The sequence below is a fragment of the Mesocricetus auratus genome, unplaced genomic scaffold (genome assembly GCF_017639785.1).
Source record: "Mesocricetus auratus isolate SY011 unplaced genomic scaffold, BCM_Maur_2.0 Super-Scaffold_100022, whole genome shotgun sequence".
Classification (NCBI taxonomy): domain Eukaryota; kingdom Metazoa; phylum Chordata; class Mammalia; order Rodentia; family Cricetidae; genus Mesocricetus; species Mesocricetus auratus.
The window spans coordinates 3,016,342-3,041,426 of record NW_024429203.1 but is presented as its reverse complement, the minus strand read 5'-3'; the positions used below and the strand labels follow the sequence as shown (position 1 = coordinate 3,041,426).

The 25,085-nt window shown below is 40.5% G+C and overlaps 1 protein-coding gene across 6 annotated transcripts in view; it reads right to left on the bottom strand.

Annotated features, from left to right (window-relative positions):
- The window catches only part of Bbs9 (Bardet-Biedl syndrome 9), a 384,009-nt gene that overhangs the window by 97,231 nt on the left and 261,693 nt on the right, over positions 1 to 25,085 (bottom strand). Inside the window, exon 20 of one of the 6 annotated variants that reach the window (XM_040729936.1) lies at positions 9,983 to 10,225. The exons of the other annotated variants lie outside the window; for them this stretch is intronic. Coding sequence (XP_040585870.1) covers positions 10,205 to 10,225 — 21 coding nt within the window. The 3' untranslated portion in view covers positions 9,983 to 10,204. Of the gene's footprint in view, positions 1 to 9,982; positions 10,226 to 25,085 lie in introns of those variants that run through there. 6 annotated transcript variants of the gene reach the window in all.

Sequence of the window (25,085 nt, the reverse complement as noted above, 5' to 3'; positions counted from 1 at the left end):
GACACAGGGCAGGAGCAGAAAGAACCCAACACCTACAACTTAATGTTTTTAAACAATGTATTACTTGAATGATGGGGTGAGAGATGAAAATTAAGGGAAAAAAACAGATTAAAAATCTAGGGATTGGGAACCCAAACAACCACAGCTTTTAATTGCATTGTCTGTTTTAATGTATGATGCTTGGATCCCTAATCCATACAAGTTCTAAAGCAAAACAATTCTGGTTTGAAGCAAATTAAGTTTTTTTCTGCAACAATTGTGAAGACTGCTTCCTTTTCCATTGCAACTGGTACAATGTAAACAACTGGCCACAGTCGAAGAAATATAACACAAGGTTCACAGTGAGCAAGCGCACAAGCTCCCTACACTGACAATTCATTTCTCCAAGAAACCAGCGAAGACTAACTTAGATCCAATCATTTTCATCTGTGAGGACCCAATTCACATGGGTATTTTAAATCTTTGAGGCACAAACAACTTTGTTTCCAGGAATATAATGTAGCTCAACTTATACTGACATCATACAGGATGTACCCAACATTGTGTGAGAATCCAGAGACAACAGCAACTAGATCATGAGCCCCTTCCTTTGCCTGGCCTATATCTGGTAGAGAAAATAATAAACATACACGGAGAACTGTTCACCAAAGTATCACATTGTGTATGAATTAGGGATCCAAACATACATACATTAAAACAGAGGGACAAATAATCTAGTTAAGATCAAAGTACTATAAGAAAAAAATGGAAACTACAATTTAACATACAAATAGAATAGTCTAAAAGCTACCATTTGAGAAACTAGCTTCTTTTACAGCACTCAGAAGACCTAAGATGGGAAATTTTGAGTTTGAAGCCAGACTGGTCAACAGAGCAACATCTCATCTCATGAAGTAAGCAAGCGGAAGGTATCCTTAGTGAGTATTTCTTCAAAGTTCTCCATTAGCACCTCAGTGCACACCTGGCAAGGGAGTGATACAACCCTTCAAGCCTAACTTTCCAAGGACTGCACCAACTTCTTCTTCTCAAACACAAGGAAGGATCCATCCCCGAGCCAGGGTGTAGCAGGGTCATCCTGTGTCTATATGGTCAACACAGGCTCTAGTGAAGGCAGTTTCTATACCAGGAAATAATCAGACCAGTAACTGACCCAAGTCACTGTGAAGGGCAGATCCAGGATGAATCCTATCATTATATGCTTGGCCAAATAGAAAAGTAATTTGTTGTGTGGTTGTGGTCACTGCCACCACTGACAATGTTTATTATGGGGTGAATTCCACAAATAATAAAGTTTTATATGTCTCCTACAGCAGAACAGTAAGGGTGGCTTGGAGGCTGGGGCTACTGCTACTACATCTTAGAAGTCAAGAATCATAGAATAAGAAGATGCCTTTGAGTAAGTAGCTCACACAATTAAAGAAGCCATTAGAATCTTATCAGCTTGCTACAACTAAAAACCCTTTTATCAATGACTTATGCAGTTCTCTCTTTGCTAAACAGTATCTCCATGGTTAACCAGTGACCATGGCTGTTAGGGAAGTCTGCGTATGCATACTGCCTAACCTCCATATCATCTACCATCAAGCCCTTGTCTGATTAGATCCTAGAAACTATCCAACTTCAAGCTTACTTATTACACTTGGCTCACATACTAGGATGAGGCCCAGAATATTTTCTGAGATATTTTCTCAAGGATTGCATAAGGAATCAGTGCTACATTTTTTTCTGGAAAATGATCCTCCTTATGAGTTTTGTCTTACTATTATCCACTATAATATCAAAAAGCAAATAAAATTCTCTGTGATCAAGGTTCAGGCCTTTATCCAAGATTCCCATCTGCTCTCCATCTATTTCTTCTTATTCAGAACTTAATGAAGTCACCTGGACAGCTTCACAGTGCTGTAGATATGTCTTTTACCTCTAAAGGAATAAAAATATCATTTCTTTGCAAGACTCACCACTTATCACTGAGTAATCACCCTAACCCTTTGCCTACCTCACTAATTCTCAATTGGAGCCTATATAGATTAAATGAATAAATGCCATTCTAAAAGTTGTTCTGTGAATCAAATGGCCTAAAGGAAAACGGTTTGCCCTAGTAAATTACAAGAGAGTGATTCCTAGGTGCTTGTGGTTGGAAGAGGAAGTCCTCAGCCTGAACCACCATTACCAGTTGCTCTACCAGCTGTGCAAAACCCTGATTTCCCATAAAAGCAGCTTCTCTGACCTGATGATGGTTTTGAAAATTCCACTTTAGCTGGAAATGGTCTAAAATGGTTCTGTAGCTCTAGTTTGCTGACAACCAACATCACAAACTTGGCAAGAAACCCCTGTTGCCCAGCTGTCTCCGATTTACTGTCCCTGGGTTCAGTCTCCAACTCGGCTGTTGGGCTAGGTGCAGCCAGCACTGCCATTGCTTCAGGGCAATGTGGAGGTGGGAATCTGTATAGGAGAAAGGAATCCAGGTCCAGTCCTACACTGTCTGTAATGAGAATTCCCTTAAGCCTCTTGGACCTTGGCTTCCACATCTCTAAAGTTCCCTCAAGCTCTAGTCCGTTATTCCACTGACAGTTATGAAGCACAATAAAGAGCCATGTGTGTGACAAGGGACATGAACCACAAACACCATGCTGAGGATTTCTTGGTCTAAATGTTCTCAGGATCTCTACGCTGTCAGCTTACTATCCTGATGCCAAGAGAGGGATGCTGCCGATAAACCCAAAACAAGCTCCACTATCTCATTTGGGCCAACTCTTTAAAAATGTCTCTATGGAAATGTATGCAAGCAAACAGGAAATGATTTTTAGAACAACTGAGAGACTATTAACTAGTTTCCTCTCTTGTCTCACTTCCTTAGCAATTTGAAAATTGAATAAGACTGGATAAAACAGTAAAAACAAGAAACTAAATGATAACAAAGTACTTAACCAGATAAAAACAAAATGTTTCCCTAACTGATTATTGAAGAAAAACACACTTTTTAGTAATATCAACTCAAAATGCCTGAGCTTATTCCATATGTAAAGCTGTCATATTCAAAACTGATTAATAGTGGTTTCAAGATGGCTCAGTGGGTAAAGTCACTTGTCACCAAGCCTGATGACCTGGGTTTAACTCATGGAACTGGCATGATACAAAGAGAACTTACTCTGACAAATTGCTCTCTGACATCCACACACGCTGTCTAATTCACAAAATAGTGATAACCCATGCTAATATGTGACAGGATGTTGTTCTAGAATCTTCGAAGAATCACCACCTTCTAAATCTAGGAGACATCTGGTGCTTCCTGAAATATTTACTTAAAACTTAACACACTCTGCCCTAAGGACACACTCTCTACATGATGTCCTCTACATGTCCACTTAGCCAGACTGCCACAGAAGACAGGTGTTAGGAGGATTCTCTTGTGTTATTCACACATCGCTTTGGAGCTTGTGTAGGAGTTCTCCTTTACAGCAGAGGTGAAGATGTGGGGCTTTATCAGTTACAGTGGGCATGCATCCATGCCTATCTCTCATGGAGTTACACTGTAAGTGCTCTGTTTTGCTAAGATGGATATCAGTGTCATTTTGCATGGAATTCATCATGGAGCACTAGCACCAGGCACAACAAAGGAAGAATGAGAGGAGAGGATTCACAGGGTTGTGATAAGTACCTGAGTGAACGTGACGTGTACACTAGACATTTACAAATCGACTGAACAGTAAAATCTTTTTTTTTATGTTTTTTTTATTTTTTTATTTTTTTTTCCATAACAAGAAATGAAAACTTTTTAGAATTGAGTGAAAATGAAAACACAATACATCCAACTTATGGGACATATGAACACAGTTCTACAAGGCAATTTCACATCAATAAGTGTCTACATAAAAAATCGGATAGCTCTCACATTAGCAACTTAGTGGCACACCTAAATGTTCTAGAACAAAAAGAAAAAACTGGTATCCAAAGAGAGTAAATGGCAAGAAATAATAAACTCAGGAATGAAATCAATGAAATGCAAACAAACAAACAAAAGTAAGAAAAAAATCAATGAAGAGTTGACTATTTAAGAAAAATATGTAAGATGAACACTTAGCCAAATTAACAAAAAGAAAAAGACTATCCAAATTAACAAAAACAGAGGTGAAAATAGGAATATTAAAATAGGTACTTATGAAATCTAGAGAACCAAAAGAACTTGAAAACCAAAACAAAAGGATGAATTTACTGATATTTATGAGCTACCAAAGTTAAGTCAAGATCAAATAAACAATTTAAACAGACTCATAAATTTGAATGAAATAGAAGCAGTAATTAAAAGTCTACCAATCTTCAACAACAACAGCAAAAATCACCCAGGGACAGATGTATTCAGAGTGGAAATCTACCAGACCTTCAAAGAAGATCTAACATCAGTCCTCACATTATTCAGATTATTCACAAAATAGGAACTAAAGAAACATTTCCCAATTCTTTTTATGAGTCCACTATTACCCTATTACACTATTATACAAAGTTCCAACCAAAAAATTATAGAGCAATATCCCTTATGAACATAGATGCAAAATTCTTCCTTCCTTTCATTCCTTCCTTTCATTCCTTCCTTGCTTTAATTCCTTCCTTCCTTCCTTTCTTCTTTCTTTCTTTCTTTCTTTCTTTCTTTCTTCCTTCCTTCCTTCCTTCCTTTCTTTCTTTCTTTCTTTTTTTATTAATATTTTTTTATTTTCCTTTTTAAAATTTAGATAAGAAACAAGGTTGCTTCACAAGTCAGTACGAGGTCCCTCTCCCTTTCCCTCCCCTCCTCCCTTGCCCTCCCCCCATCCCCCCCGTTATCCCCTCATTCCCCCAGGGAGGGTGAGGCCCTCCATGCGGGTGTCCATAGTCTGTCATTTCATATAGGGCAGGGCCTAGACCCTTCCCCAAGAGTTCAGGGTGAGAGTGCACCTCACATTGTTCAATGGGAGTCCAAAGTCCGTGTGTATACTTGGGATGGGTACTGATCTGCTGTCCAAGGCTCAATAGATTACCTAGGCCTCCTCACTGACACCCAGATTCAGGGGGTCTTGATCAGTCCCATGCTGGATTCCCAGGCTGATGCCTGGGATTCAAGAGTTAACCTTTGTCTGGTCAGCTGTTTCTGGGGGTTCAACCAGCCCAGTCTTAATCCCTTTGATCATCAGTCCTCCCTCTCTGATACTGGCTTTCTTGAGTTCAGCTCAGTACTTAACCAGCCAGTAAATGAAGTTTCTGTTTCCCAGACTCTCTGGCAATAGGATTGTAGGCTGGCACTCCCCAGATCTATGTCTAAAATCCATATATGAGAGAGTACATGCCATGTTTCTCTTTTTGTGACTGGGTTACCTCACTCAGGATGGTTTCTTCTAGTGTCATCCATTTGCCTGCGAATCTCATGATTCCATTATTTTTTTCTGCTGAATAGTACTCCATTGTGTAGATGTACCACATTTTCTCTATCCATTCTTCGGGTGAGGGACATCTAGGTTGCTTCCAAGTTCTGGCTATTACAAATAAAGCTGCTATGAACATAGTGGAACAGACATCTTTGTTATATGAATGGGCATCTTTTGGATATATGCCTAAGAGTGCAGTTGCTGGGTCTTGTGGTAGGTTTATTCCCATTTTTCTGAGGAATCTCCATACTGCTTTCCAAAGTGGCTGAACCAGTTGGCACTCCCACCAGCAATGGAGGAGTGTCCCCCTTTCACCACATCCTCTCCAGCATAAATTGTCATTGGTGTTTTTGATTTTAGCCATTCTGACAGGAGTGAGATGGTATCTCAGAGTTGCTTTGATTTGCATTTCCCGGATGGCTAAGGATGTTGAGCACTTTCTCAAGTGCCTCTCAGCCATTTTAGACTCCTCTATTGAAAACTCTCTATTTAGTTCTGCAGCCCACTTCTTAATTGGGTCCTTTGCTGTTTTGGAGACTTGCTTCTTGAGTTCTTTGTAAATTTTGGAGATCAACCCTCTGTCAGATGTGGGATTAGTGAATATTTTTTCCCATTCTGTGGGCTGCCTTTTTGTCTTGCTGACTGTGTCCTTTGCCTTACAGAAGCTTCTCAGTTTCAGTAGGTCCCATTTATTAATTGTTGATCTCACTGTCTGTGCTACTGGTGTTATGTTCAGGAAGCTGTCTCCTGTACCAATTCTTTCAAGGGTACCACCCACTTTCTCTTCTAAGAGGTTCAGTGTGGCTGGATTTATGTTGAGGTCTTTGATCCATTTGGACTTAAGTTTTGTGCATGGCGATAAACATGGATCGATCCGCATTTTTCTACATGCCAGTCTCCAATTATGCCAGCACCATTTGTTGAAGATGCTTTCTTTATTCCATTGTATATTTTTAGCTTCTTTGTCAAAGATCAGATGTTCGTACGTGTGTGGGTTAATACCCGGATTTTCAATTCGATTCCATTGGTCTGCCTGTCTATTTTTGTGCCAATACCAAACTGTTTTCAGGACTATAGCTCTATAATAGAGCTTGAGGTCAGGGATAGTGATGCCTCCGGACGTTGCCTTGTTGAACAGGGTTGTTTTGGCTATCCTGGGTCTTTTGTTTTTCCATACAAAATTGATTATTGTTCTTTCAAGGTCTGTGAAGAATTGTGCTGGGATTTTAATGGGGATAGCATTGAATCTGTAGATTGCTTTTGGCAGGATTGCCATTTTTACTATATTGATCCTACCTATCCAAGAGCATGGGAGATCTTTCCATTTTCTGAGGGCTTCTTTAATTTCTTTCTTTAAAGATTCAAAGTTCTTACGATACAGGTCTTTCACTTGTTTGGTTAGCGTTACCCCAAGGTATTTTATATTGTTTGTGGCAATTGTAAAGGGTGATGTTTCTCTGATTTCTCTTTCAGCCCTTTTATCATCTGTATATAGTAGGGCTACTGACTTTCTTGAGTTGATCTTGTAACCTGCCACTTTGCTGAAGGTGTTAATCAGCTGTAAGAGTTCCCTGGTAGAGTTCTTTGGGTCATTGATGTAAACTATCATATCGTCTGCAAACAGTGAAAGTTTGACTTCTTCCTTCCCAATTTGTATCCCCTTGATCCCCCTTTATTGTCGTATGGCTATAGCTAGAACTTCAAGTACCATGTTGAAAAGGTATGGAGAGAGTGGACAGCCTTGTTTTGTTCCTGATTTTAGAGGAATTGCATTGAGTTTCTGTCCATTTAGTTTGATGTTGGCTGTTGGTTTACTGTATATGGCTTTTATTATGTTTAAGTATGTCCCTGTTATCCCAGATCTCTCCAAGACCTTTATCATGAAGGGGTGTTGGATTTTGTCAAAGGCTTTTTCAGCATCTAGTGAGATGATCATGTGATTTTTGTTTTTCAGCTTGTTTATATGGTGGTGAACAGTAAAATCTTATAAAATCTGAAAGTGATTTTGAAAACCTAAGTTCCACTTCGCCACAGAAGAGACAAGGTCAGCGAAGGGCACCAAGTCATTTATTTAGAAAAAAAGAAAGAGAATGCTACTATTTATTGTTTATAAAACATCGAGGAAGCAAATAAAAATACTAGGCTGGGCATTGGTGGCGCAGGCCTTTAATCCCAGTACTCAGGAGGCAGAGGCAGGTGGATCTCTATGAATTCGAGGCCAGCCTAGTCTACAGAGTGAGTTCCAGGACAGCCTCCAAAACGATACAAAGAAACCCTGCCTCGAAAAAACAAAAACAAAAACAAGAATACTAATAAATGTGACATTCTGGGGGAAATACTCATGTAGTTCTAATTACTACAACATGGTTTAGCACAAAACAAGGATTCCACAAGGGCCTGCTGTGGACCCAGGCATTGGGCTAGGTCCTCCGGTCCAAAGATGAACAGACATGGCTTCATCAGTCTTCGAGTTTACATTACGGTTCCAAGCTCAACAAAAGCTTTCTCAGAACAAATCCAATCCAACACGCTAATGTCTGCTAGTTATGGTAATTAAAACGAAGGGGCCGTAAGAACACTCACAAGTGTATCCTCTGGAGAGAGATGATATTATTGTAAGAAAATCAAGACAACATAGCCTGCAGGTCTGAGTTTCAAACCTGGGTTATAGGCTTTCGGCAAGCACAAGAGCCAAGCAGCTTCTCGTCGCTTCTCTTTTAGAACAGCTGGGAAAGTTGTGGGGCGAGAAGCCTGGTCCAAAACTGTTACTCTTTTTGGCTTTGCTTATCTTTGCAAAAATAAAAAAGATTTCAAACAGACTTTCACATTTTAACCCTCCAGATATTTTCCCAGTTGGTCAATCATTTAATTTTATACTTGTTTAAAAAATTTTCCCTTCCTTGATCAATATTGCTAGTATTTCCCATTTAGATGATAATGTTGTCCTTTTATCTGTAAATAGAGCTTTGTGATAAAGCACAAGTGAAACATACTTAACTAAATAAAAAGGGACAATGTCTGGAATAGTAGCTGTAGAGGAAAGCTCAGATGGTGTCTAAAAACACTCAGGGACTTCTATATATGCTAATCAGAGGATCCGCACTAAAATTCCTCTCTTCCACGCTAAGGGAGAAAAAGAAATCACCAAGCACAGCTACAGCATCCTCAGCGAAGGTCTTGTACGGATGTGCTCCTCGTTTCTTCTACACTGAGGTCATTTTCAAAAGGACATGTTCCCCATCCCTCTGTGCTGCCCTGAATTCCATGTCATATCAAGGAACACTTGCCTTGGATCTGATCAATTATCAGTAAAATGATAGACAAAATCCTTTTCAATATGCATTCTTTTTTAAAAATAAATTTATCAATCTATCATCTATTTATTTTGCAGCCCGTTCAAAGTTTTCCCTCCCTCCTCTCCACCCAGTCCTCCCCCCAAAACCCCCTCTGTTCCCATCACCTAATCCACTACCCCTCCATTTCTATTCAGGAAAGGGCAGGTTGCAATGATACTGAGCACGTCCCCGTGTATTAAGGCTGGGCAAGGAGACCCAGTATGAGGAGCAGGGTCCCAAATGCCAGCAAAAGAGTGAGAGACAGTCACTGTTCCCACTTTTAGGAGTCCCACAGGAGGACCACGCTACACAATTGTCACATATATGCAAAGTTCTTCATGCATTTTTCAACCAGTGGTTGGACTGAATTGCTAAGCAGACTGTATGTCCACTTCAGCCCCAAGATTAATCTAATTTCTCTATCACTTGTTTCCTCCCCATTAAAAAGAGCTATCACACTTTCTTTTCACAACTCTTTCTGGGCATCTGCAAGACTTCGAATGTGTTAGAGTTTCTACACATTGAAAGATATACCTCATTATCTTTCAGCACAAGAACTATCCTTTCACTTAAGCTTTTTCTGATTCTGTTTTCATCTCTACCATTCAACAATGACATGTTACAGGTGATGTGTGTTTGCTTTCTTGTTTGTATGAATATATAGGAATGCCCAAAATTGGAGCTCAGGTTCATACGATAAACAGATTAAATTCAGCATGTTCTGGGTTTTTGTTATGGTCCCAACTGCCCATCATGGCTACAATTCCAGAAAACAAAACAGGTGTCTCAGTTGGGCATGTGTTAATATCTATAAGAAATAAGAAGGTTTGGGTGAAAGGCCAGCAATTGGGATTATACTTTATGAGTTTAACCTAAGATGTAATTTTTATTGTGATTAAAGTTTCTAAAGGCTCATGACAAGAGATTGGGATAGAAATACAGTAGAACTGTGACAGAATCCTAGATATTACTTATTATCAACAGAGATTAAAGATCCCAAATTCTCAGCTTTCAAAAATTCCTATGAATATAATAATGATATAATGATGCAAATTAGATGACAAAAGGCTGGGAATGGATTATGTCATCTCTAATTCCTGGAATAAGCCTTAAAAAAAAAACAAAGGTCCAGTTACATTGGACAGTTAAGTTCTGAAGAGCAAAGAGACAGCCAACAGACAGTGGAAAGTTGGATTACATACTTGAAATGTGTTAAGAAAGTTGATGATAAATGATCTCAACACAGGAAAATTATAACTGAGAGGTGGTGGATACGTTTATTAGCTTGACTGGTTAATCATATCACAGTGTAAACATTCATCCAAAGATGGTGTTGAGGGCCTAGAGTGATGGCTCAAAAGTTACTGTTCCTGAACAGAACCTGAGATCTGCTCCTAGCACCCATGCCAACTGACTTACAACTCCATGGGATCGAACACTGGCCTCTGGATCTCTTCTGGCCTCCAAGGCCTCTCACAGCCTTGTGCATGTAACCTACACACACACACACACACACACACAGAGAGGGGAGAGAGGAGAGAAAGAGAAATATAAAATCTATGTTGGGGTCCAAATATGATATTTCTGATCTAGGCCTCAGCTCAATTCCAGGAGCTCAAATCTTTTAGATGTTGGCTGGTAACCTCCGAGTCCTGGTCACAGTGGAGAATGGCTTCTAGCTTGTGTAACAAAAGACCTAGGCCCCATGCCCATCATGAGGACTAGTGAGACATTCCTGGGGACTAATGGGACATATCTGAAGACTGGTGAGAGGTATGGAATGTCTGAGGGCTTGTGTATGTGCATTCTAGGACCATCTCTAGGATTAAAGAAAGTGTTTCCTACTTAGTCCTTTATATATGATAATAGATGTCTTCTGCCATTTCCCCCATTTTTGGAAAGCTATTTAACAGGAAGCTTGAATAAACTGTGGTCTCCAGTATTAACTGAGAGCCCTCCTGAAATGACCTGATGTCTCTGTCTTGTTCTTAATGCAGCTGAGTAGCTAGGACTTCCCTTATCCACACTCCCCCACTCAGGGCTGTTCGGCTGGTTCCGAACACAGCCCCAAAGACACCAAAGAAATTGGTCCGGAATAGATGGCCCCTGAAGTGTAGGACTGATACAGGCCAGACCCCGGCAATATATCCTTAAAAATATTGTAAGGAAACCTTCCATATGTATAACTTTTTGAAAATATATCTCAAAAAAAAACCCCAAAAACTGGAAAACATGGTCACTCATGAATTAAGTGATTTCTCTGATTTATATTAATTTATTTTTATAATTCAATGAAATCATTATTTTCATTGCTATAAAGAGTTGTGAAGGGCCAGGCAGTGGTGGTGCACGCCTTTAATCCCAGCACTCGGGAGGCAGAGGCAGGCAGATCTCTGAGTTCGAGACCAGCCTGGTATACAAGAGCTAGTTTCAGGACAGCCTCTAAAGCCACAGAGAAACCCTGTCTTGAAAGCACAGCTAATTGAGTGTATGCCATGCACTGTCATAACCAGCTCAATCTTTATAATAGCAAAAGCAATGAAGTTCCTATTAGCCCATTCCACAAATTAAAAAACTGAAATATAGACAGTAAGGAAACCAGGAACACACAGCTAAGCTGTGAAGGTAGGACTTAAACCCAGCCAGGTCCAGAAAGTTCAAAACCAGCTTCTAGTTAGAAGAACAGCACCCTAGACTCATATGTATGAAGGGTTAATTTACCATTTTGGTGTAACAAACATGGAAAGAAGGTAGAATCCTTCACCATGTTTACCAAAGAACTTTGACACAGGAATAACCCCAGTCTCCTCTTGTTCCCTCACACACGAGGTTCATGCCCCTCGCACATACCCTCTCCATTCAGGAAAAGAACCATACCGAGGAATTCTGAGAATGAGCATGTCTCCTGGAAACACAGATGGGATGAACCTGATGAAATGATCAAACTGTGTTTTCCATCAGACTGGGGCTTTCTGGAATTAAGAGTACTGACTGTGAATGGGCTAGAGAGACGGCTCAGCAGTTAAGAGCACTGACTGTTCTTCTAGAGGCCCTGGGTTCAAATCCCAGCAACCACATGGTGGCTCACAACCACCTTGAATGAGCTATGATTCCCTCTGCTGGCATGCAGACAGAAGATGTATACATAATAAACAAAGTTTTTTTTTAAAGGAGTATTGACTGTGAAACAAAAATCACAGAAATAGCCATGTATGCCACCTGGGGTGAGTTGCCACTAAACAGCAGACAGGGGCACCTGGGAACTCTGGTTTTCAAAGACAAGCTAACAAAGCTGGGAAAGAACATAGCAACACATTCTAAAGCCATGTTAATTGGTGTATACCATCGAGGCACTTGCAGTCCAAGAATGACTTTTTTTTTTGTCCTTTTAAGTACTTTTTGCTTATTGTGTGTCTGAGTGTGAACACACAGATGTCAAAATGTGCATACGGGTTATCATGTGCATGTAGATACCACAATGTGCATGTCAGAGGACAACACTGCTCGGGTTTGCAACACAAGCCCCTTTAGCACCAATCCCTATTACCTACTCAAGAAGAGCACGTTTCTAAGTCTCTGTTTCCTACTCTGTGAAATGCACATAACACAAATGGGTGCACTGTGGGAATTTAACAAAGTCAAGCAAGAAGCAGTGAGATGTCTTCTAATGTGAAACAATACTGAAATGCATGATGTAAACACTAAGAACGAAGTTAATTAGCACTCCATATTTATTGTCATCACACCAGTGTGGTATTTTCAATTGGTTGATCTAAATAATGGCCTTTAAAAGTTTTGGAGCAAAGTTATGACTCAAAGAAAGCTACTCCTTGCCACCTACAAGGAAATTCTAATGTAAATTACAATTCACATGGGATACAAAGGTTTTAAGCTCGGCATGCTTCACAATTGTTCTCATGCTACCTGTTCTGAAGAAAACAGATAGTATTCTCATTGTACCGAAGAGAAGACCTAGTAGGGAACCGATGGGAAAGCAGGGGCTGCATCCTCAAACTTCTGGCCCACGCCACTCACATTGCTGCATCACCTAAGGTCTCTAGTAATCAACTCCCTATCCTTGTGAAGCTGCTGTACTTTCTTTTGATACAGTCCTTCTAATACAGTCTCTACCTCCAGTTAAACAAAGCTAAAGTCCTTGTCGTAAATGTCTTAGCCTTTATAATACACCTACTACCCAAAGGAGATAGACAAGTTTATGAAGCCTTAGGAAAATTTGGATATATTATACAATAAAACTTGAAAGGCAAATTTGGATATACTATACAATAAAGCTTGAACAAAAGAATAAGAATGTGTCAATAAAAAATGTCAAAAGAGAATAAGCACTGTAACTTTAAAATATAAACTATATTAAACATAACACATCTGTAATACATAACAACATTATACTGTAAGATTCATCAATGTCACGGGACAACAAACAATAAATAATGTAGAAAATACTGCATCGTTTAAAATTTTTTCATAGATCAGATACAACATAAATATCGGTTCACAGAACTTCAGAGAAAGTTGCATTACAGATATGTGAACTTTTCCACTCATGAGAGGAAATCTGAAGCTTCACATAGGACGGGAGACCCAGGGCTTCACACATGTTAAGAAAGCCCTCTGCCCCCACCCTCCTCTTCAGACTCAAAACTTACATTTTTAAGTATAATCGTTACATAAATTAATTTATCATCTTTACACTGGAATAATATTTCATGGGCCAACCATAAATTATACTCTTCTGCTTCAGCAAATAGAATAACTTATAAAAGCCTAAAATACTTGAAAAACATGATTTTTACCTTTGTTTATATCTGGCTGCAATAGCGCCATTGTACTTGCTGAAGCCTGTTCCAATGTAGAGGAATTTGATTAATTTTATTTCAAACAAAAATAAAAATACATCATGGCTCACAGAGATATTGTTTAAGTGCACTGTCTGGAAACACAGCACTTTCAGAGTTGGAAAGAATCGTTGTAACATGGAAATTCGTTGGAACCCATTTCTCACACTGATCCAAACAACACAACTGTCTTTGCTTTCACAAGGCTCCCAACTGAAACTAGATCTACAGTGCAAGGTACAGGAACTTCCAGGTCCGGAAGTCAACACACCAGCTCCCTTTCCTGCTTCCTTATGAATACACGATGCTGCTGCACAATTGGTTAAGGAGGGAAAACTCAAGTACTTGCAAGTCTGCATTTTCCTCTATATGCCAAGGAACTAGTTTGGTTTGGTTTGGTCAATTAATTGATTACTATTTTCCCGAACAGCACAGCATCAATTTCATGGGCAGCAACAATCAAACACAGGGAAAATCTGGGCACACGGTGTCCTCTAAGACAACTACAGCTCCATAGCTCCTCATGCACCACCAGCTCTCCAGATCTGTCTGTCACCACCACAGCCCACACCCATTTTATCCGGGCCTATTCCTACAGTCTCAAGTCTTAAAATGTTTACATGACTTTGTAGTTGACCTCCTCACTCAGACTTTCATTAAACATTGCCTAATAAAGAACATTAAAAAAAATGTACTTGGAACCTGGGCTTCCTAAGTGTTTCACGGGCCAAACCCACATAAGCAAAGCCATCAAACAGAAGAGCTAGATTAAGACACGTCCTGTCAGCCTTTATAGGTAATCTCATTCTGACTTTTCTGAGTAAATATCCTTCTTTGTGTGGCACAGATCCCGAAGAGCCTATGCCAAATAATCTTTAAATGGTTTTCCTTAAGTGTATACCTAAATACAGTCCACTTACAGGCAAGCAGAGCTCACCACCACTTTTGTTACTGCCAGAGACAATGTGAGCCACAGTGATATTGGCTCCCGCAGTTTGGAGCTGAGCTACTGCAATTTCCAAAGTCATCTGCTGTAACCATTTTGACTGCTGGTCCATGGTGTTTCCAGTTAAGTGCAATCCCTTACAAGAGCTAACTGACTTTACTGCCACACTGACAGTATATTGTTTCTCAAGTGGAAAAAAATTCCTTCACCAAAGACATAATTTCAAGGAAACACTGGTTGGTCTTTAAGGAGATGTAAAACACAAGAGACACACGATGGTGGCAAGAGATCCAAAGTAGGAATACTTTACATATCTACTACAGTGGAGACATTTCCCAATAGGAAAAGTGAACACATGACCAAGTATCATCCTAATAAAATAGTTTATATGATCTAGTTCAACTCAAGGCTTTCACATTTTCCCTTATTACACCTACTCCAGGAAAAACTACACACCTCTGTGTTTGAATAACACGAAGACACCAAATAAAAAAAGGGAGCTGATGAGCTTCATAGGTGAAGAACTAACCTCTCCGTTTGTACCCCAGGCTCAGTCAGTCATTCGGTAAACATATAGTGCTTAGGAAACAGTACTGAGTGATTGGAAGTTACTAAAAATAAGAACACACAATTTGAATACCATTGCTGAATCTTACAGTTCACAAGTTATATTGTATGAAGTTACATGAACATCTCTTAGAGACAGACTTCAACACTCTAGCAACATGGCAGGGGAAAAAGAAACTTTTTTATGGGTACATATTCACATGTTCTTTTTCTTTCAAGTTCTTCTCTTCATGTTAATAATAAACTATTTGTTATCTGCTTAATTGCATAAAGGGCTATTGAGCACTTGGTATAGTTTTTGGCTTGTTTTTTCTATATTTTTATTAAGTCAGACAGAAAGTAGATATGGGGCCTGGACATTTCAATTGGCTTTTGCTAAGCTCAGGGGACAGCAAGCTAATTGTCTGAGAGTAGAAGACTAGAGCACAGACTCCTGGAATCTGTCTCAGAGATTCTTGCCAGCTCTCATGAGAGGAACAGAGAAATTAGGCAAAGTTTTGTTTTTGCTGCATCTATTTTATTTATTTATTTTTACAGTCACTTTGGAAAATAGTGGTAGATGTGCTAAAGACAATCTACTTTTAATAGGAAAATCAAAGCGTCAAGGAAAGCATGTTTTCAAATTGAGTATTTTGATTTAGATAACAGACACAAGTTAGAAGTAATTTTGGAAAATCATTCCACTGCTGGAAAAACCATGGCTGTTCTCTGAAAGTTAAACAGAGCTATCTCAAGACCCTACCATCTCAGAGCAAGGCACTTGCCCAGCAGAACTCTAACTGGGCACTCAAATTCACGAACACGCATGGTAATAGCAGCACTAGTCAAAGGTGCCATAAAGCAAAAACAGACCAAATCCCTATCACTGGTGAATAAATAATAAAATATGGTACATTCATACAAATAGGAGTTTGTTAGCCTTAAAAGTAAATGGTTCCTGCTACAAAGATGAAACACATTATGGTAACTGCCAGACACGAGAACCACACATTTTGAATCATTTCTATGGAATATAATAGATGGATGAATCCACAAGGACAGAATATAGATAGGAGTTTGTATAGACTCAGAGAAGAGAAAAAATGAGAGCGTATTTATTGGGTAAGGAGTTTTTCTTCATGGTAGAGGAAACACTGTGGAACTAGGCAAAGGTAACATAGCATTGTGACATTCAATGCCTTAAAGTTCCTCACCTCAAAACGGTTAACTGGTGTGTGTGTGTGTGTGTGTGTGCACGCGCGCGTGTGTGTGTTGTGTGTGCATGTGTATATGTGTGTGTGCGTGTGTGTGTGCGTGTGCGTTGTGTGTGCATGTGTATATGTGTGTGTGTGCATGTGTGTATGTGTGTGTGCGTGTGTGTGTGTGTGTGTGTGTGTGTGTGTTATAACAGAAATGCAGAGTTGCTTGGGGAAAGCAGCTAACACCAAATTACCCTTCAAAAGGCTATTTATCTGGAGAGAATGCTTCTAGACACAGGGAAAGGGGGCAGCATGATTAGGCTTTGAACGCTTGGGGGAGATGGAACATCATGCCAGAGACAGCATGACTGAAGGGACAGAGAACCTTAAACTTGTCCTGCAGGTGCAAGGAGGAAGGACAGTGCTTGCTCCCTTCAATCTCTCCCCAGGGTTCTGTGCTCTAACCTTCACAGTGGGGGCATGTCAGCTTTTGGCCAAACAGGCATGTAAGGCCTGATTCTGAGAGAGAGGGTGGGGGGACAGGGGAGCTAAAGAGCTTGTGATTTAGCAATGAGAGTTACACCTCAATAAATTCTTTTTACAAATGCTTTCTAGTCAAAACAGACAGCAGCAGTGTTTGGGAAACACAGACTTGGAGAACTCTTAAGTTTTCAAAGTGTTTTCAAACAGACCTTAAAGGTTTGTGCTGTTAAACTTATATAATTTGTGTCTAGATGAACCTAAAGAGTTATTTAAGTACAGGAATATTTAAGAAATAAGAAAAAGAATTTTATTTTAAAAACAAAATTATTTTCATTTGTTCCTAAAAATGTTTTATACAAAAATAACGATGTCACATAACAAGAAAACCCTGATGGGTTATATGCATCAAGCATGGGAATAAACAATAATATTTAATTAAGTGAATCAGTTAATAGACAAAACTAAAAAATAAATCCAGAAATCATGAAGACTTGGAAGCTTAGGTCTCAGAAGAATTTAGAACATAACTTTCAGTAAGTGGGGGGAACTAGGAGGAGTGGTGGAAGGGAAAACTGTAGTTGGGATGTACTGTGTGAGAGAAGAATCTATTTTCAATAAAAAAGAAACATAACTGCTATGATTTAACTTGGCTAATGAAAAAACATCTAATAAACTTAACTCAAGCTATTCTAGTAAGGGTCACCATTGCAGATGTTCTACACTGCAGAACAAATTATCTTTGTGTAGATCAAGGAGAACCGAGCCACACATAGCTTAAGAGGCTGTGATAAAACTAAGTAAATCAGCTGCTCAATAACAAGGTTGACGCAAAGCACCAATACTCTCAACACATTCATCGTGTCAGGAGGACACATAATGTATTAAGTACTTCGTCACCAATTTAATTTAGGAAGGCTGTCTTTTTAAATGCCAATGCTAGTCCCATATAAGCTTAAACATGGAAAACATATTTTAAAATATTCTCATGTCAAAGTCCAAATAATTTAGACCTCATAAGCAAAGTTCATTTAGATTTGAGGGTTTAAAAGCCAGTGCCCACAGCTTGGTTTCTAACATTGTTCTTCCACAAAAGACACTGGAGCTCAGTAGAGAAATAGTGGTCCTAAAGCCAGAGTAAGCGGTGCAAGGAGCAGCCTGGAAAAACAAACCCAGAAAACCCACAAGCATTTGGCACTTGTGTGGGATATTCTAAACATCTGCCTGCACAAACGATCGTCAACTGCAGACAGGCCACTCTTCCCAAGCCTTCATTCCTCTCCTAGTGCAGTTTCTCAGCTCAGCACGCCGGGCATTTTGGACCTGATGACTGTTGGTTGTGAGGGCCATGATGCTCACTGGGGGTGGTTAGCAGTGCCCTAGGCCTCTCTCACCAGACACCAACAGCATCTTCCCTCCCCCAGGTGAGATCATCAAAACCCTCCCCAGGTGCTGCCTTATGCCTGGAGTGAGGGTCCTAAATTATCTACCCCTCACTGAAAACTAGTTTTTCAGACAAATCTCCCTAATTCTGAACTAAATAAAACTGGATAGAGGAAACAAACAGAACAAAGCTGTGACCTTGCTGCTCATGGGGAGGTTAGAAGGGAAGAGGGACCTCCAGGGAGAGAACTTGGCTGTGTGTTTCCTCTCGCTTCCCTTCCTCTTCCCCCTCAGCAATCAGCAGTGAGGCCTTTTTAATGACTACCTTAGCATTGTATTCCTGATCCCCAAACTTCATTATTCCAAGTGCTGCTAACAAGCTGAAAAATGCAGTGTTCAACACTCCACAAAAGCCATCTTTCAAGATACTGAGTTGGGAAGCAATTTAATTAAAGACGAGGTCAGCGGCCTGCCAATCAAACCCGACACCACATAAGGAGGCAGCCACAGCTTACAGAATCCCATCTCTGCTGCCTATAGTTAAAATGCTGGCAGAACTCAGGCTACCAGAACTGCCATAACACATTCTGGGCGTGAAACTGAGGCAGCCTCACCTATTCCAAGGAATCACTCTTCCATATACCTGAGCAGAAATGCACATGCACTCCCCTAGGGCAGACAGCCCAAGGCTCTTCACACCCTGTACCAAGTCCAGTGTAAGGCACTCAGCCTCTGTTAACACCGGACTGTAACCTGTGGTCCAGGCAACCAGCAACCTATAGCGTCTTGCTCCTTGTTTTAGTCAAAAGCTAGGAAGCACTTTTCACGGAGAAGTAGGTACAGGATTACTAATAAAAACTCTCTTCTAGGTCAGTAATCCCACAAATTCTTACACTGAACCAAGACGTCAAATACAAGTCTAAGCCTACACACTGACTCCATCTCTCAGCAGTTATAGACAAATGAGCCAAAAATAGAGTGACCTTGCTCCAGGGGCCTTTTTTCTTCATTCTTTTCTCACATTCAGAAAATCACCTTCACAGGCAAGTTCCATTCAACCCTCACAGGCAGGTTCCATTCAACCCTTCCTTGGCTAAATTGTACATTTCTTCCCTCATAAAGAGCAAAAAAATGCACTTTACCCAAATGCAGAGATTCAATATAACAAGTACTATTGGCAGAAAAGAGGTCAAAAAATTCTCCAGGGACAAAAACAGTCCCTTTCCCAGGCACACCTGTGGACACCGTTTGACCTGCCTTGTGCTAATCTTGGAACAGAACCGGCTAATTGCTTTAGAGAAAAGCCTAGAAATTAAAAGTCTCAAATCCTCTTCTGATTATGCTACTTGCTGTGTTCCTTTGACAAGTCACTTAACCTCTTTGAACTTTTATTGATCCATAAATGGCAACTACTTGGCAGATGGCATGTTAATTTATGGAATGGCATTTTAAGAGCATTGGCTAAAAGACATTAAATTGTACTTTTAAACTCTAAATAGAGTCGCTGTGGCCTTTAACACCCTCAGAACTACTTCGTTAAGTTGTTGCACAGATATGCACATTAGGCTTCCAGATAGAGACATTTGGATGTGGAAACGACCAGCTAGCTATGGGAGAGTTGAGAGACTGATCTGGATGTTCAGGGATGAATCTGGTAACCTTCTCACTGAATCCCTACAGTAAGCACTTACTAAAAACAGTAACACCAACTAAGACACGGGGTCCTTTCTCTTTGGTTCCCAGAAACTTACCATCTTGCCTGTGGCAGACAGGAGAGAGGCACTGCCATCTACCCCATCTTGTTTCCCAAAACTAATCAGTGCTAAAAGACAAAAATTGCCCCACACAAACATAAACCAATTCATTTCATTCTCAACAGTGTTCTGGTACCTTAGCAAATACGTGATCCCTTGCCGCTGACACTCAGAATCCTAAGGCTAATTACTTCTGTGACGCATTCATCAGTGTCCCATGCACTTTCCAGAAAGATAATCCTGTGTGTAAACAGCTTTTTAAGAGTCCCCCAGAAGCCCTGGGGGAGGACAAAGGACAAAGTCTAACCTCTCTCCCAAAGATACTGGGCTTTCAGTCAGGAGGCCCTGATGGCTACGCATAGTCATACTGGCCAACCTGCTGCATCAGGGGACCAGACTCAGCCCAGGCCACTGTTCCCACTGAATGAACAATGGGACTTGGTTTTGAGAAGAGGTCTATTCAGGAAACCCAGCACATAGCCATAATCAAAAAGGGCTAAACTGCACTCTTTCCAGTTAGCGCCTTTCTCAGGGTTCGCCTTTAAAAAGAGAACTTGCTGGATGGGGTGGCTTCCTCCCGCTTTTGAATCATAGCTCAGCAGATACTTTGCAGACAATGCAATGGCATATTTAGTAGATCTTACATCCATGCTTTTGCTATGCAAGACAGCACTCCTAAATTTCTCATCTTCTCTGGAAGAGACATTTATTTATCCATATCCAGGATACAGAAAATAAATACAGAGAGAAAGAATTAAAAGAAAAGAAGTCCTGATTTTAATTCAGGTTGTGTTTTAAAAAAACTCCAAAACCAAGCAAGGAAAACAATCTTCTAATTAGCATTACCAGAGTCTTCTTGCATTCAATTAATAGAAGTAAGGACAGGCACGGGGTGAAGAGGAAGACACCATCTGATTCAGTATGTGTCTGCCCTTGCATTCGTGACCACAATGACACAAACTACTGCTTTGTAAACACCGCTTTCTCAATGAAGTGCACTTTTCAGTGAGTACCCTTGAATTCTAACCCCAGAGAAATTTAAAGTTACCTAGCAGTTGGAAGGATTTAAAATTAGGACCAAAGATTTTGAAGACTTCCCATTCCCAAATTTGTTCCAAGATACTCTGTGTACTGTGACTAAAGTTTTTTGTAGTCTCTATGATTAAATAAAAACTGTTTACCAAAAGACACTAATAACACTGCATAAACATTCGTATCTTGGAGTAAGGGAACATGAATGAGGCAGGCGGAGTACACACACCAAAACAATGCTTCTGTTTTTTTTTTTTTTTTTGGTTTTTTTTTGGTTTTTACGAGACAGGGTTTCTCTGTATTGTTTTGGAGGCTGTCGGTCCAGCCCCCAGCCCAGCCTCGAACTCACAGAGATCCGCCTGCCTCTGCCTCCCGAGTGCTGGGATTAAAGGCGTGTGCCACCACCGCCCGGCAATGCTTCTGTTTTGATGGTCACAGAATAATTTGCTTTAATCTGCAAATTTCAAATACTTCCAAAATAGTTGTTAAATATAAATGGTGAACATACTGACTTACTTACTGAACAACTCAATAATGTTCTCATTTTCAAATAGTCTAACAAAAATATGAGCCACTAAGCAATCACTTATTAACAGCTCTTAAAACTGGACACAAAACTGGCAGCCCTGGGTTTCTCTTACAGTCTTCTGTGGTTCTGAACTTGGGTGGTTTGGAGTCCCAGTTCAGGCAGGCTTTAAAGAGAAAAGAAGAAAAGGAAATCCCAGTTCCTTAATTACCATCCTACATGAAGGCACTGACACCAATGATGGCTTTCTGTGCCCTCTAATGCCAAGGTAAGCTGTTAGCTGACACCAGAGGGAAATGAAAAAAATAAGGCCACGGAAAAGGATAAGTGACTTTGTCAGATTGTCTTGAGTAGAAATCTACTGGACATGAAGGTGATACTTTGAGATAGGAAAACAAAGCAAAAGAAAACAAGTAGGGGGAAGTTATCACAGTCCAGAATCAATCTCTCGGAGGCATGGGGGGACTGTCTGGTCAAAGGCACATTTCACCTGGAAGGTTTTACCTGTGAAGTGTAGAGGGCACCAGCAGCCCAGAAGCTCCCAACACTAGACACACCCACACACACCGCTAAGCTTCATTATGTGTTCTCATGTTTTCACCATCAAGTCCAAGGTACAAGTCACCCTGCTTATTTTATACAAAGAGAATTATTGTCCCGAAGAGGACAAGTAACTTACTGAGATCCTCTGTGTCAATCAGGGGCCCATCTGGTAGTCCGTTAGGGTCGATAAAAACAGTTGACATTTCACGACTGCTTTGCACACTCCATCTCAATCTCCAGCATTATCTCCCCTTTCCAAAGAAAAATGCTACAAAATATTTTGGTTTTGTTCCATTTTGTTGAAAAGTTTATCTCAAAAGAACTAGTTCTTAGTTCGTGGGGATTACGGAGATTACGGGGATTGGGAAATTTAGGACCCTCACTCCAGGACATAAGGCAGCACCTGGGGAGGGTTTTGATGATCTCACCTGGGGGAGGCAAGATGCTGTTGGTGTCTGGTGGAGAGAGGCCTAGGGCACTGCTAACCACCCCCAGTGTGCATCATGACCCTCACAACCAACAATCATCAGGCCTGAAATGCCCAACGGGCTGAGGCTGAGAAACTGCTCAAGGGTAGGAATGGGAAGGCTTGGGAAGAGCTGGTCTGTCTGCAGTGACATTGTTCAGTCTACAGTAGACCATGGTTGGGCCAGACAGCTATTCAGAGTATCCCACACAAGTGTCAGACACTAGTGGTTTAGCTACCTCTTGCTCGTGGTTTCACAGCTAATCTGCCCTTACAAAAAGAAAGATCCTCAGCCTTGGGATCTGAAGTCCTTTGCAAATGGGGAGAATGGTCCATAAATCCAAGACACCACAACAATCCCCACTGTGATTCCCTTCCCTAGACATGCTTTGATTGGCCTGGTGCTAAAACTGCCCGAGCCACCACACCAGGGCCTCTTGCCCAGTGTCCTTCTAGGATGGATTCTGCTCTAGTATTCATGTGAAATCTCAAGGGACCCAACAGAGAGGAAATGCTCCTGATAAGAAAGAATAAAACTTCCTGATACCATGACAAACTATAAAGCTAGAATAACCCAAACAGTGTGGTGCTGGCATAAAAACAGACATACACAGTAACAGGACATAATAAAGAATTCAGAAATATAGCCATATAAGTATGTCCAAACAAGTTTTATCAAAGAAAAGCAAAACCACACAAGAGGGAAAGGATGAGACTCTTCAACAAATAGAATTAGGGATGGGTAATTATACCAAATAAAAGAAATTGGACTCCGAACATCATAAACAAAAGCTGCTCAGAACAGACTGAATATTGAAATGTAAGGCCCAAAATCACAGAACAACTAGAAGAAACTGTAGGAACCTCACCCAGTGCCTGGACCTCAGCAATGACTTCTTCTGACACATCACAAAAGGTACAATCAACTAGAGCCAGAAATTAGACAAAGCAAAAATTACTACACAGCAAAGGAAACGCTAAGGGACAAGGCAGCCATCAAAATGGTAGACGATGTTTAAAACATATATGTAATGCTAAGTTAATATCCACAATATGTAAGAGTTCCTAAAGTCAGTAACAAAAATATAAGCTCACTTTTTAAAACTAATAGGCAAAGAACTGAACAGAAATTTCTTCAAAAGAGAAATTGAAAGCCTGCTGGCCACCTTTAATCATCAGGGAATGCACATTGGAGCCATATCAGTGAAGGCGGACTTTAGGAGAGCCACTATAAAAACAAAAGTTGAAAGTTATAAGTACTGGCAAGGATGTGAAGAACAAGCAACTTTATGTGCAGTTGATAGAATGACAATGATGCTGTTGCTATGGCATTTCCAGGGTTAAAACAGAGATCCAGCCGGGCGGTGGTGGCGCACGCCTTTAATCCCAGCACTCAGGAGGCAGAGGCAGGCAGATCTCTGTGAGTTCGAGGCCAGGCTGGACCAACAGCCTCCAAAACAATACAGAGAAATCCTGTCTCGTAAAACCAAAACAAAAAAACAAAAAACAGAGATCCATTATAACATTCAGGACAGGATTCTGAAGGGTAGAGGTAAGTAACCACCAGAATTCAAATTCATGGGATTGCCTGACTCCAGAACCTCTTCTCTAGACCCCTACCCTTCTGCATTCTTAAGAGCAAAGGTAGACAATGGTGCCAAAAGAGATGTCTCAGGCTACAGATTGAAGCACAGATACCAACCATAGCTAAAAAGGTAGGGCACAGCAGAGGAGAGCCTAACCTGTGAAAATACCTGAAGGTCTATAAAAAGCTGATATCTGGAACTCTCCAATCACATTATGCAATGCTGAAGCTAGGAAGACAAGCAGAAGGCTCCTTCTTAGCTCATGGACAGAACAGTAGACACTATCCACTCTGAGCTAATATAACAACCCCACTAGGCGCTAGCAAAATTGTGTGCCTGCCTCGTGCTGCACCACGCATGTAAAACTGGAGTTCTTGTGTTAAGGGAGACCGACACACACAAGGTGGACACCAGCAGTCTTTGAACAATACATCCTTATTTCACTCTACATTAAAACCTGCTCTGGTTCTTGAACTTTTGGAAATTCCCCAAAATAACCTTCCAGATCAGCACAAATGCCATTACAAGCTAAAGCTTGAATGGTTAAATATCACTAAAGTTCTTAGTAAATACACTTGCAACATCAGCTTTATCAGATCAGCAGCATAATTTTTTCATAGATATCAAATGCATGTTTAATAGCTCAATGACAAATTTCTATAAAACACCACCAAATATTTTAGGAGAAAGTAAGAATATATTCTTACAAACAAATAACTAACCTTCTAACATTCAAGTACTATCTAAAACTTCCATATGCAAAATGCTTCCAGTGACAGGATAGTGCTCTCAGTCAGCCACAAGCCCCGGGCACTGCAGAGAGAGGTCATCTGCTGTGGGGATGTGAGGTGGTAGGTGCCACGGATGCCCCTGTGGAGCCCTGTCCTCTGCAGCACAGGGCCAAGCTCACCATCCTCTTGTCAGGCTGTTGCTTTGTGAAGTGCCCACTGCTGTGCTTCCACGCAACTTCAATAATTAATCATGGGTTTTTGGGTTCATGTGATATCAGTGTTTGGCCATCTGGCTTAAAAGTGAGG